Genomic DNA, 13,639 nt, shown 5'->3' on the forward strand with positions numbered 1-13,639 from the left:
AGTCGGTGTAAAAGATGAAGAATATAAACATTGTCAGAGAACAGGTCAGTCACCCACCTGGAGTTTGTGGAGTTGATGAAAAAAAAGGTGATAATGCCTGCGATGGGCGACGTTCCATTCGAAGCGCAGGGACTTTCTATACTCTCTGCCTTCCTGCCGTTTGCTTGGCCAAGGGCCAGCCTTGCTCCAATGGCCACATCTCCAACCTCTTAGATTCCACATAGACGGGTTGGGCCATTTGGGCAAACAGAAAGGGAAACCAAGAGGTGTGGCACCAAGCAACGCCTATCTGCCGCCTGAGAGCTCAAACAGGCCTCATTGTTTGCCAAACATGCAAACTTTTCGGCCCTGTTTGCAAACAATGAGGCAACGAGAGGTGTGGAGTTGGACCAAGCAACGCCCATCTGCCGTCTGCGAGGTCATCAGCAACGTCTAAACCTCGCCAGAGAGGACCCGTTGCACGCTCTGGCTTGACCCAAAAGGGCCTTTCTCTGAATGCGGACGTCTTCCTCCGTCTGAAAGGTCTAAACCTCGCCAGAGTGATCCCGTTGTGTGATACGACAAGCCCTCCCCCCCGTCTGAAAGGTCTAAAACTTGCCAGAGCAATGGTGTCGCATGCTCTGTCAAGCCCACCCCACTCTCTGTGAACTTTTTGTTCATAGACCCAAAGATGCGTGTTCTGTGACTTCTGGGCCGGAAGGTCACAGTCGATCTTCCTGCCCAGCGTGTTGCCCTGCCCCGATATATAAAGACAAACCGGCTTGCGCCTTTGTCCCCACTCTGCCCAAAAACCATTCGATTTGACATCGTTTCTCTCTTCCTTTACATTTTTTTGAATTTTCCTCCAATTCCCACGCTTTCGCCAAAAGCTCTTTATCTTTTTTTGTGTTATCAAACATCCAGAATGTCTTCCTTCCAAAACCGTTCTTTCAGTCAGTTGTTATCTTTTTTTTTCATATCATTTCTCCCCTAAAACTCTTCCTCCGTTTTGATTCGTCTCAGGCAATTTGAGCCAAGAGCTCAGTGGCCTCGGACCTGGGTCGAACTCGCCTCAAACACTGGTCAATGCCACCTCCCTCCGTACCTTCAATAACTTTGGTACTTTACGAGGTAAATAAACTTCTACATATTTACACCCCTTCTTTGTGTATAAATTTGTCCTCACTCTCTGTCGTTTCGCTATCTCGCCAGGTTACAGAGCCCCGTCTGGGTCAGCCCGCTCGCGAAACAATCGATCATGGTCTCCTACTTCTTGATTGCCACCTGATCCTGAAGATGACGCCTCCCAAGACTTTGACTCGGTAAATCCAAGAGCCTCCAGACCGCTTGGGCCTGGCGAGCTTCTCGTGTTTGACGAGTTAGTCACCAAGGCGGGTCTGGATGTTGTTCACCGGGACTTAGCACTTACCAACTCCGAGGTCAGTTACTTGACACTTTTTCGTTTGTTACTGTTCTTGCGTTGCCGTCCAATTGTAATACTGAGTCAGCACGATTAGTCGCAAGGCCCTTTTCGCCACTTGGTCATGAGTGTCAGAATGGCCAAAATGCTTTTTGAAATGACCAAGTTAACCGACCACCTCTTGAAGATGTCGGATCAAGTTGGAGGCCTCTTGGATAAGGTCGAAGCTGGTTTGGTGAAAGTCAATCGACTCTCGATGAAGGGGGGAAGCACGTCTGACAAGGTTGAGAGTATTACTGAACACCTTGAAACGCTCACCGAGTTAGTGCAATCGGCACCCACGGTACAACCAAATGCCAATGGTAATGCTTCGGTTTGGGTTAATAACGCGGCTGCTCCCACCCCAGTTGCTTGGACTTGTTCTCCCGAACTCAGGGTATGAAGTCTCTCTTCTTTTGTTCCTACTGTTATACTAATGACCATATCTTCCAGAACGCCATAGTGAACGCTGCTCACAGGTTCATCATCATGGACAATTTGGAGTCTTATACGGCTTTGGAGACCCCCGAGCGCGTATGGCTGACTTGCTCACTCTTCAATTGTATCAAGGTGGGTTTTAACTCTCCTCAGTTCCAGTTTTCTGAACCCAAACTTATATGTGCGATACATAGACCGCTGTTTGGCAAAATGGTACTGTGTCCCAATTCTTGCCACCTCAAGTCAATGGCGTCAGTGAGGTCTCATCGACTCGCACTTACAACACGGAGATCAAGAACGTGGCCAAGCATGCGCGCGAGCATCTTCACTTGCTGGTCAGTCATGCCCCTCTCTTGGTTGGGTCTACACATGCAGGCTAATTCCACCGTGCAGCTTTTGACCGGAGTGTACAATCCCAAGAACCCCGTAATACATGGCACCGTTCCCAACCTCAGGGCTCTTTTACATCGGGTTAGTTTGGTTTATTTTTTTCTACATTACCAAATGAAATTGACCCTCGGCTTCGTCCACAGATTGCTATTAAATTTGGGCAAGCTGCCGACCATGCAGACATGGATTCAGTATGGGCAAGCACCAGCGTCCTCACACGCTGCCGAATAGCATATCTCGTGGGTCACATTGGTCTTCCCTGTCTTTGATTCCATTTCACTCATTTTTGTACACTTTCCTTGAATAGCGTCAAGAAGCTGTGCGCATTTTCCAGAAAGGACGCGGCTCCAGTTCCATTTGGGCCGCTGTTGACCACCAGCTCAACGAAATGCGTCAACGAGGGGGGGAATATACAGCCTCGTGAGTATATCTATATGGATCTTTCGATTGGCTAAATTATACTAACCTGGTTGTTTCCATCAGGTTTTATAAGATTGTATATGATGATGATTGAGATACGTTTGATGGACAAACCGTCTTTCAAGATATAACGGAAAACGTTTCATTCCGATTACCTTGGGAGGCGGACGTGAACGCTGGTATCCTTGGAGTTCCAGATGAAGACATGGACCAATGATTGACTTTGACGCTGTTCGACCGATGTCACGCCCGTTTATGACATTGTTTATTTCAATGAAAATAAAATGTCTCCCTCCTTACAAATTACCTTTTCACTACAGCCTGTGTGCGCTCCCAAAATGTTCAAAGGTCCAAATGAGCGCCCTAACCCTTTCCCCCCTCAATGTCAATGAAAAGCATTATATGATTTGTTCTTTATCTTCTGGCGCGACGCAAACGCCGCGTGACGAAGCCCCTTGGGGCATTGTCATTCATGCCCGCGCCCGAGCACGCCTCCCGGTTTTGCCTTTCTGCGCACAGTGGTGCTCCGCACTGCTATCTCGGCGTGCCCTAGCCTTTCGTGGGCCCGCCCCTTCCCCCTGCCTGCGCACAAGCCTGATGGACCGACTTTAGTTCGATCAATGCAGCCTGCGGTCTGTTTGAAGGCGGCAGTGGGGCCGGGCTCGCCAACGGTCACCATACGGCCAAGCCATGGTCTACCCATAGACCGCCCTTCACTGCGCAGGGTTGGGCGGCATATAGACAGCCGGGGCCGCCCGTTCATGGGCGGTCCAGACCCTCCCATGGTGTAGATATTTTGGTGCTTCGACCACATAAGCACCTCTTGTCGCTACTTGTGAGGTGCAAAAGGTCTTGAAACCAATTGCTCTTTGCATGTATTTAGAGTCAAACAACATATAGACAGCAGATAGACATCATAACAACAAGAATCAAATGAAATAAAAAAAAGTTTGAGGGTTACACATCAATTAGCCCATCATTACGTGGTATGCATCAATGTGCGCGATATTTCTTGACCAATTTCTCAGCTAGCATCCCAGTGAATTCTTGTCTTAATGATCAGAAATAAAGAATGTTAGAAGATTGTGATGAAAAGAGGTGAGAAAACAAGACTCACCAATAAGCATCCATGTGGCAATCGACTTTTTGAAAATACTTTCGGATGGTTGATACCGGACAGCGCTTGCGAATCTGCTCAAAGAGAGCCTTGGACTCCTTGAAGGTTTTGTATTTGAAACTGTTGACCCGGTAATCTTTAAATTAAAATATTTCCAGTCAGATATCAAGGTAACCATATGTGAAACAATAGAAAATAACTCACGGTACTTGATGAAGGACCAATAGAGCTCTATTGGGTTGAGTTCACAGTGAAACTTTGGGAGGAAAAGGCAAATATGCCCGGCTTCCTCAATCAACATTTGAAGCAATGGCTTCTCATTGACAAAATAGGACTGCAAGCTCAGGATTTTTGAAGCACAGCACATTGGATCGTCAGACTCTTCAATGTTGGGGATAGCTGGCTTGTCGCCGTTTTCATATGCCTCCTGAGCTTCCTTCTCGCGTTGCAATCTATCCTCTCAAGCAGCCAGATCTCGTTTAGTGTTTGATAACTTGCATGATGGACAGCGGAAGACAGTCCTCTTTCCTTCTTGCTTGACTTTTTCTTCATAAAGACTCCATAAGCCACGCTCAATGAGAACACATCGAACACCTTTTGTTAATCCAGCGAGTTTGGGATCAGGATGGTTGGGTCAATATACCATTGACTTAGGCTGCCCACAAAGCTTGACTGGTATTCAAGGATCATCAGTTGGGATGGTAGTACCTCTTAGTATTTTGGGGTTTTTTCCACCAGGCAAGAGGTTGATGTTTGAAACTCATAGAGCAGAGGGTCCGTAGGATTTGTGTGCAGAGGAGCAGTCGAATATAAAGACTCCCTGTGCATTAGGAAACAGGTACTCGAAGATGGGAATTGCATGTGTTCGGACTTGGTCAATGAGCTGTGCGCAGTCCCATCAAGTATCACCTTTGGTACCAGGATAAGTAACAACGGCGGCATCATCAAACAAAGGCATTGGGAGGTTTCCGTGACAATCTTCAGTTGTGATTTCGAGCCGACTGGTTCTGGTGGCTGGTGTTATCCAGTCAGAGTTGTGAATGAGTCGGCCGTCGCTCTTCTTACGTAATTCTTGAACACCGTGCTTCACCCAGGCGCGCTTAGGACGCTCATTTGCATGTACAGTTGATTTGTCGTGGAAAAGGAAGATGGTTTCCTTCTGACCTTGAAGGAGGAGAGGATCAGGTGCAATTGACAGCTCAAGATTGTTGCCCAAGTAGGTTCAAGATTGTTTTTGAAGGGTTTCCATGGTTTCAAGGTACTTTTGACGGGATTCAACGACATCAGGCCTTTTGTGTCCGTCAAAGTATAGTCCTTTGCTATATTTGTGCGCCCAAAAACCAAGGCAGTGAAGCCATCGATGGGCGGTGTTCAGGCAGATAGTCTTTTGGAGACCATGTTTGGGTAGTGCGACAGTATTGACATGGTGAAGGAAGGATAAGGGAGTGAGCTGTTAAATATGTAATCAAAGTGTGTCAGCGTTACGAATATGATAGGAGGCATTTAAAAAGGAAGAAAAAAATTACCTCTCCAGGGTTTTTACCGATTGCCCAAGAATGAAGCAAGTTGAAAAGATTCTCATCATCCAGCATTGACTTCTGAGTGGAGCTGAATCCTAGTTGGCTCAAGATCAATTTCTTGTGCTTTGTGAGATAAGCAGCTTGTGCTCGAATTTTTTTGCCTCGACTAACTCCTGTAGTTGGTTAATTGACGATGTTTCTATTTACAGGTTGTCTACAAATTGAGGAGGCTGATGTGAGGATTGAAGCAGCGACAGCTGGATTATTTTCACCTTTGATAGTGAGTTCAAGACGTCGTGAATTGAATTCTTGGAGGTCGTCAATGATGGCTGATGGGTATTCGAATATTGGTTGTTCTTTTTTCATTTGCTTGTACATTTTTTCAACCTCAATTAAATCATCATTTAAGCTGTTGTATTGATCCTGAGCTTCTTTCTCAATATCTTTAGGTACTAGATGAGCTTTCTTGCTGGATCGATATTGATCAACACATTCATTGAAAACTGAGACTTGCCAAGTGCTTTTTCACGATTCTTCTTGTGTCGTCTCTTTGTCTCTTTTGGAATGATTTGTAGTGCAAGCTTCTTTGAGTTGATTTTAAGTCGGGGTTGTTTGTAGCCTTTGAGAGTTTGTCCATCTTTGGTTTTTCTTTTGCCGAGGATTGGTTGGTAAAAAGAAGGACGAGTAAAAACAGGAAATGATGCTTTGTTGATGAGGTAGGTATTGCATGCTTTGTCATCTGAGGAATCCGCAATGTCAGCTTGTGCATATAGAGGTATGCCCAAGGGATCCATCTCGTCCTCGTCTGTTTGATAATCTGGATCAATAGGCATCCAGTACATCCCAGTAGGTTGGAGGACAACTGATTGAGGAGGTTGGGGGGTTTGTAAATCCTCAGCGTCATAGTTAGAGTTGGATGAAAGTGTGATAACGGTCTGTGATGGTGTCATTGTCTCCGAATCGGCATGAGGTGGGTTTGGATCAAAGGTTATGTGTGCTGCAACAGTTGATTTGTCTTCCGATTTGGAATCTGACATGGCTTTGGCCTTTCTAAGGTTTCTCCAGCGTCTTCTTTGAGCCCTTACAGCTTTGCTTGCCTTTGCCATGGTGTTGATGTGGGGTTATGATTGAATCAAACCATGTATATGTATGTGGTTGAAAAGTGTCAATCAAATGAGGGGAAAGTGGCAATTAGGTGGGGAAAAGACAAAAACCCTGGAAGACGGACCACTCAGAGCATCCACAGTGGTGGGCTCCAAATTGGGGCTATCGCCAAATTTGGTGACTGAGCCCCGATTTTTTGGTGCAATGGCAGTCCCCATCGCCAAATTTTTTTGTAGCCGGCTTCAAATTTTGAGCTTTGGGCTACAAATTTGGCAACAAAAAGCCGGGCTCCAAATTCCCGCACTTGCTCAATCCCATACCTCACACATGCAAGCCCACGCGCACCAATCTTGAAGTGTGTGTAAACACATAGAATCTACACTTTTGAAGTCTAAACGACTGCATCCGGATTGATTTGGGGCCCCACCAAATTTGGATACACTCGATTTGGAGCCCCAATTTGGAGCCCACCACTGTGGATGCTCTCACATGGTATTACTGGAGCCTCCAAAATTTGGGTCTCGGGGCCGGCCCCGTGGGTCAGAATCGTGTTGAGACTAGACTGGATCAACTGTATTGTTGGAACTTTTGGGCCGTTGAGGAATGGAGAGTGCCAAATTATAGAAGGCAGTTGTGCGTTTTTTTTTTCATTATCTGCTCATCGCCACTTCATAAGAGCATCCGCACTCGTTTGCGGTTGTTAATTTGGTCACGTGCGGTAACAAACACAACATTAAGTAAAAAGTTACTTAACTCAACCAAATTTCGCACTCGTTTGCATTAGCAGCGCTGTAACTTTTATAACTTTACAGATAGTGCATGTACTCCGCACCGGTCGTGCAGTAAGGTAAAGTTTTAATTTTTTGAGTACACATCACCTGCTTTCATGGCCAGTTTTCATGTGATAGAGGCACTGTTCTCTTCTTTGCACTAAGATACTAATACTCCATCTACACATGAAGACCCGATATCATCCTGTTCATCTACTCGATCGATAGATCTTAATTTAAAATTACAAATTTAACATGAGTTTGTTCAGATCTTAATACATGAATTCCAATTAAAAAACAAAGGCTTTACTACATCGAGAAAGCTTTTAATGAGTCTGAATACACATAATGATCTTGTAAAAGATTTAAAGATTTAAAACTAGGAAATAAAAATCCAAACTTCAATTTTTAATTTGTATCACTTGATCCTAAAAGTCCTCCAATGATTGGTCTTTTAATGTTGATTTTCTTAAATATTGACCTCTACATAGCTATATGAATCTAGACATCTTTCATTTTCATCTGAATGGTTTGGAGTCGAGTTCAAGATGGTTGATTGACTTATTTCAATTGAAGACATCGATCGGTGTCGAACGTTCTTGAGTTGATTCATGCAACTGTAAGGCTTGGAATTCATCGTGTGTGAGTGGTGAAAAGGAGATATTGGTTGTTGACTTTGGTGTTGGAGGTCTGGTTGAGTTTTGTTTTTGGAGTCGAGTTGCCGGGAACAAGTCGTGATGTGTGATACCGCATGCGTTAGCCAATTGGTAAATTTACCGATTCGCTAACGCAAAATGACCGAAAATTAACTACCGCGGGGCTAATTTTTCACCGGTGTGGAAAAGACCCCGCGTTTGCGGTAAATTTAACCTTACCGCACCCGACTTACCGCACGAGTGCGGATGCTCTAAGCGTGCAAAGTGAGCAAGTGAGATGAGAGATTTTGGGCAAAAGCCCTCTCTGATCTCACGCAAGATTTTGGGATTGCGCGTAAGTCCCTCGCTGGCGCTCCGAGGCTTGTACCCCGGGGCCACGCGAGAGTACTTGTTTGGCTGCGCGCATGCTTCAATTCTTCGCAATCTTGCGAGATGAACCATTCTGGAGTGATCTAAACATCCATTGAAGTTGATCTCCGAATAGCCAAGGGGATGTAGTCTCAGGGTAGTCTTTTATCAGCTTCATGGACAGAAATTCTGCAGTGATCTAAACATCCATTGAAGTTGATCTCCGATTAGCTAAGGGGATGTAGTCTCAGGGTAGTCTTTTATCAGCTTCATGGGCAGATATCATGAAGCTAGTCTCATGGCGTTTCACAGGTAAAGAATGAGGCGATGCTGAGCAGGAGAAGGTACGGATGCAATTGCAATTCAGGAAGGAGAGGTCGGCGATGACAATAGACATTTAGTTTCAAAGAAGCGCAAAGGGATATCGATACATGACGGATCTACGATAGAGAAGAGCTGAGTCAGTATAGTCTTCTTGTCTTATCGATGGATTCTTGTAGAAGCAGAGTGAGGATTGGAAAGGAATCATAATTTTCAGTGTTAATTTGTTTAGAAATCATATAGAACAAGCCGTCAAGTGCGATACAGCTACATTCAGGCTTGCCCTTCGATCATTTTTTGTGGTTGTTTGTTAATCATTTGGGGAGGTCTTAGGTAGAGATGGTTTCAGAGGGTTCGATTAGTGAAAACGTAACTCACCTGAAGCGATTCTGTTCGTTGCGATTGATGGGGAGCAGTGGTCGGGCGGGTGCCGCTTGCACACGACTTCTCCAATTTTTATATAGCCCGCTGCCATTATCACGTGATCTATGATCATCATTCTTGACCTAAACCACAATTCACAAATCACTCGTCTGAGTTGGTCATCGGACCTTTAGAGCATCCACAACGGTCCACCTACTTTGCGGGCCCCCAGCGATGTAGGGGGTCAAAACGCAAAAAAACACTCCAACGGAGCTCGCACAATCGGGGGTGAGACGTCGGGGGCCTCCAGATTTCCATCCGGACCCCCCACATCTGCGAGGTCTATAGGGGCTCCCAATATCACGTGCCACTGCTTCCACGTGACCGATATAGTCATGTCTCAAACCGCACTCGAAACAAGATGATATGGTACAAGCATACCATATCACTCAATCGAGTTCTGGCCCCTGACTTCAAGTGCACCGCTGTGGACACCTGTTTTTTTGACCCCCTACATCCACAAAATCAGGATCGGGGGTCTGTTCCAGGGCTCGCAAAGTAGGTGGACCGTTGTGGATGCTCTTAGACACCTCGGTACATACCGAAGCCGGTTCAACGTTCAACGGGGACGAGTCAAAAAAAAAAATCATGACTCGTCAATTTAAATTCACATGAATTAAAAATTGAAATGCTGAACTATCCGGGAAATTTTCCTACGACTTCTGAATGTGTAGGAAGTGCAGGCCAATTTTCTCGTTTTCATAATGTTCACTTTCTGTCAAGATCAAAGATGCCTTTAGCTGCTGAAATCCCTTGAAGGAAAAACCCGTCTCTCCTTCTCATTTTCAATTATCTTTGAGTTTGTTTTAGGTTCCCTTGGCCAGGGCCCTTTAGTTTGCCTTGTGTATGTAGTCGTATTGTTACTAAATTGCATACTTCGAACCTCTATGCACTACAACAGAAACGGGGTCTGGCCTGGTCTGCCACTTCGTGTATCATTTCACATCTCCTAACCACGGATTTCTTACAAACCTGTGCTTCAAAAAACAACTAGGATCTTTTGGCAGATGTTGAATGCAAAATGGGATGTGCATATCTGTTCTGGTTCAGAATGAAATGCTCGCTGGATGTCTTCAGTTCTGCCACGAGCCTAGCCTTTCTGTGGACATTTCTCCGATGATTCCCAATTCAGACGTCCCTGGCGCACTTTGCGAGTTGTGCGGATCGTGGTCATTAGATTCATTGTCGTATTTTGTTTGTCTGTGTGGAATCCTGTTTGTGGCCTTCAATTCGAAAGCTTTGGTATGTAGACAGTTGTGAAACCACTCCTCACATGTTGGACAAAGTAGGATGTGAGAGTCAAGGATGTGACATTGAAAGAAGTCGGCGGGAGAGATATAGGGACATGTTCTGGTGACTCCGTATGTGATGTAGGGCTGCGACCCGGCCCTGAGTGTGACGGGGCCGCCCCGGGGCATCGCCCGGCCGCGAGAAGACCCGAGGACCTCTCAAAAACTCTCAGGGCCGACCAGGGCACGCCCTGGTCGAGGCTTAGGCATTGAAGGCAGCCATTAGGCTCAATTGAAGGCATAAAAAAGTAGCAAGTTTATTTCAATTCATTTATAAGACCTCTACAACTTGGTTACTTGACTATAATAAAAAATCTCGGGTAGAAAACTTGTTTTATCATTTATTCTCATGTATAGAACGGTATAGATCTCATGTATAGAACGGTATAGACAAGCTCTAATAGCCTGATGAGGAGATCAAGAAAACATCACAACACATTGTTCCAACTCTTGAGACAAACCTGGGCCTCGAGATTGGTAGGAGTGAAAGAGGCACGGTGGTCGGACATTACCCTCAGCGCATTAGAAAATGTGCGCTCAGTAGGAGCACTCGTGGCTGGAACTGCAAGCATGGCTTTTGCCATTCGTGCCAAGTTGGGCCAGTGTCGTCCGGCGGTGTCCCAGTAGACGAGAGGTTTGCATATCTCATCCTCCTGAGGAGCGGTGAGGTATTCTTTGACTTCATCTTCAATCGGAACGGTCTTGCGCCTCTTGATGTAGTGTTGAGGTCGGTCCAGGTTGAGATCCGTTTCCTGAGGTTCAACTATCTCGATTTCGGGGTTGAGAGAGGGTGTGAAATTGGTCGCTTGTGATATAAAGTAACTAACCAAGTCTTCATGTCCCCAACCAAGGGACTCCATCGTTTGGGCCTTAACAGCAGTAAGTTTGAGACGCGGGTCAAGTATGGCAGCACAGATGTAAACAGCTTTGGTCTCGGCGGCATTTTGATATTGAATTATTTTCTTGATCATCGGCTTGATTGCCACCTTGAGTTCCTTACATTTGGAATCAGCCCATGCCTATATGCAAATTGAAAAGTTCCAAACAGTCAGTTTAATCAAGTGAACGATTGAAAAGCAAAACAAAAATTATACATTACCTTTTCGAGCCTTTTGACCAGCCACTGATAGTCAGGCATGACAATAGAAAACGTGGGGTATGAATGACCCTCGATCGTGTTCGTAACGGTAGCAAGAGGTCCCAAGAACTGCACTAAACTTTCAACTAAGATCCACTCCTCGTGGTCGAGTTTAAACACCTCGAGAGCTGGGTTACAGTTGAACTGGTATTCCAATACAACCCTCAGCTCAACAAATCGAGCAAGTGAAGCGTGCGTGGAAGACCAGCGGGTTGAGACCTCATGAACGAGTCCAACCTTGCGATTCAAAGTGGCACATGAGGCAATTGCGTTGTCGAGTGAGGTCTTGAGCTGACTAGAATGCTTGATTTTTTTGTGGAAGGCTCGGATCCGGGTGAGAAGGCTACTTATCTCGGAGGTTGAGGTAGGCTCAATAAACAACGGAACAGATGAATGAGTTCGAGGTATGGCGGGATCAAGTAGATCGATAGGTTCAGGTTGGGTCTTTCGGTCAAATACCGCCAACCCAGCTTTAGCCACTAAATTAATTACATGTGCTACGCACCCATGGAGGCTTTGAGATGAATTGAAATGAGGAATCAAGGTCAAGAGGCATTGTCCCATTGTGGTATTGTTGGACGCGTTGTCAGCGGTGATACAGTAAAGACGGTCAGAGATATGAAAGGAATCCAAAATGGTCTTGAGAAGCGAAGCGAGGTTGGAGCCAGTGTGGGGTCCATCGATGGGCTTCACAGCGAGAGTGATACCGCGGAGAGAAAAGTCTTTGGTGATCCAGTGTGCGGTGACACCGAGCATGGCGATATTCGTCGGAGACGTCCATCCATCACAGGTGATGGAGATGTGGTCAACAGAAGAAAGCATCTTGATGATTTGATTTCGACTAGTTTGAAAGGTATCTAGAATTCCATCGGTGATGGCGGTTCGTTTGGATAGGAGGGTGAAAGCTGTGGGGTTGATCATGTTGATCACCTCTCGAAATTCTTTGGCATCGACAAAAGATATGGGGACCTCTTGATTGACAATCATCCGGATCAAAACCTCCTTGAGGTTAGCTCTGTTGAGCGGTTTGACCTAAAAGTAATATCATCATACTATTATAAGTAATTTTATTATTAAAATGTAAGTCTTTTAATGAATTGACTTACTTTCACAGGTACCCCATCGATATGAAAGGCTGACACAGCGGGTTGATCAGTTTGAACAGGTGCTACAATGTGATGATGTCGGTCAAGATGTCAAATCATCGACTTAGTACTGGCGTGTTTGTCGATGGCAAGAGGTTTGTTGCAGACAGGTGGTTCGGTATCGTCGTCGATGGGATTGGTGGCATCAGCAAATCCAAGTTGTGCTCGGCACACGTTCTTCATCACGCCATCGATTTTCTCGGTAGTGAAGTAAGTCCAGACCCAAGAAGAGTGTATTGTAGTGGTGGTATCGGAAGCAACCACCTCGGAAATGGAATCCAAAGGGGCGAGCAAAGAACAAGAGGACATATTGGCATTGGTACGTAGATGGGAAGAACGGGTGACGGGAGTTGACAGGGTGGGCATGATGGCCACTGAATGCTAATCCAAGACGTGGGTAAAGGGGTAGGGGGTTTCCGATTCGGAGTTACAGTAAGAGCATCCGCACTCATGCGGTAAGTCGCGTGCGGTAAGGTAAAATTTACCGCAACTGCGGGGCCTTTCCCACACTGGTGAAAAATTAGCCCCGCGGTAGTTAACTTTTGATTGATTTGTGTTAGCAAATCGGTAAATTTACCAATTGGCTAACGCATGCGGTAGCCCAATCGCAAGCCCTCCCTTCACCTTTCAAGCACACCAACTCGCCAACTCAACTCAATTCCGACTCAACTCGACTTCTCTTGACTCAAAACACCAGAATTGAGAATCAATGGAAATCAAACTGTCTTTTAGTTCCTCAAACTCATGGTATTTCTAGCTAGTTTCTTACTGTCTGATTCTGCTTATCCAATATTGATCAAGATTGTTCTACTTTCCATGTGATCATATAGATGTTTAGTGATAATTTAGATCCATCGAGATCGATTTCTTATCCTTCGAGTTGGTTTTACAAGGTTTTTAGATCAAAATGGATCGATTTCTTATTGTTTGTTTGAATTTTAGAAGGATTTTAAACAATTCTCATTGTTTGGATCGACTTCAAAAGGGTTTGATAAAAAAACTCGCATTCGACTGCAGGGGGGACCTATGCAAGAGGATCTTCATTATCTTCATTTCTTTTCAAATTCTCCATGGTCTTCAACATGATCTCTTTCAATTAATGATGAAATGAATTTAATATTT

General features: G+C 45.3%; 1 protein-coding gene across 1 annotated transcript; it reads left to right on the forward strand.

Annotated features, from left to right (window-relative positions):
- Window positions 1–904: 904 nt before the first annotated feature.
- Window positions 905–2,903, forward strand: MELLADRAFT_90638 (uncharacterized protein; the record flags this gene model as incomplete). Its single annotated transcript, XM_007413797.1, has 10 exons — window positions 905–932; window positions 1,003–1,110; window positions 1,276–1,418; window positions 1,497–1,835; window positions 1,892–2,008; window positions 2,071–2,211; window positions 2,252–2,347; window positions 2,410–2,505; window positions 2,581–2,686; window positions 2,812–2,903. 10 exons carry the CDS (start codon window positions 905–907, stop codon window positions 2,901–2,903), a joined length of 1,266 nt encoding a protein of 421 aa, XP_007413859.1.
- Window positions 2,904–13,639: the final 10,736 nt, after the last annotated feature.

Source organism: Melampsora larici-populina, assembly GCF_000204055.1.
Source record: "Melampsora larici-populina 98AG31 unplaced genomic scaffold MELLAscaffold_39, whole genome shotgun sequence".
Classification (NCBI taxonomy): Eukaryota; Fungi; Basidiomycota; class Pucciniomycetes; order Pucciniales; family Melampsoraceae; genus Melampsora; species Melampsora laricis-populina.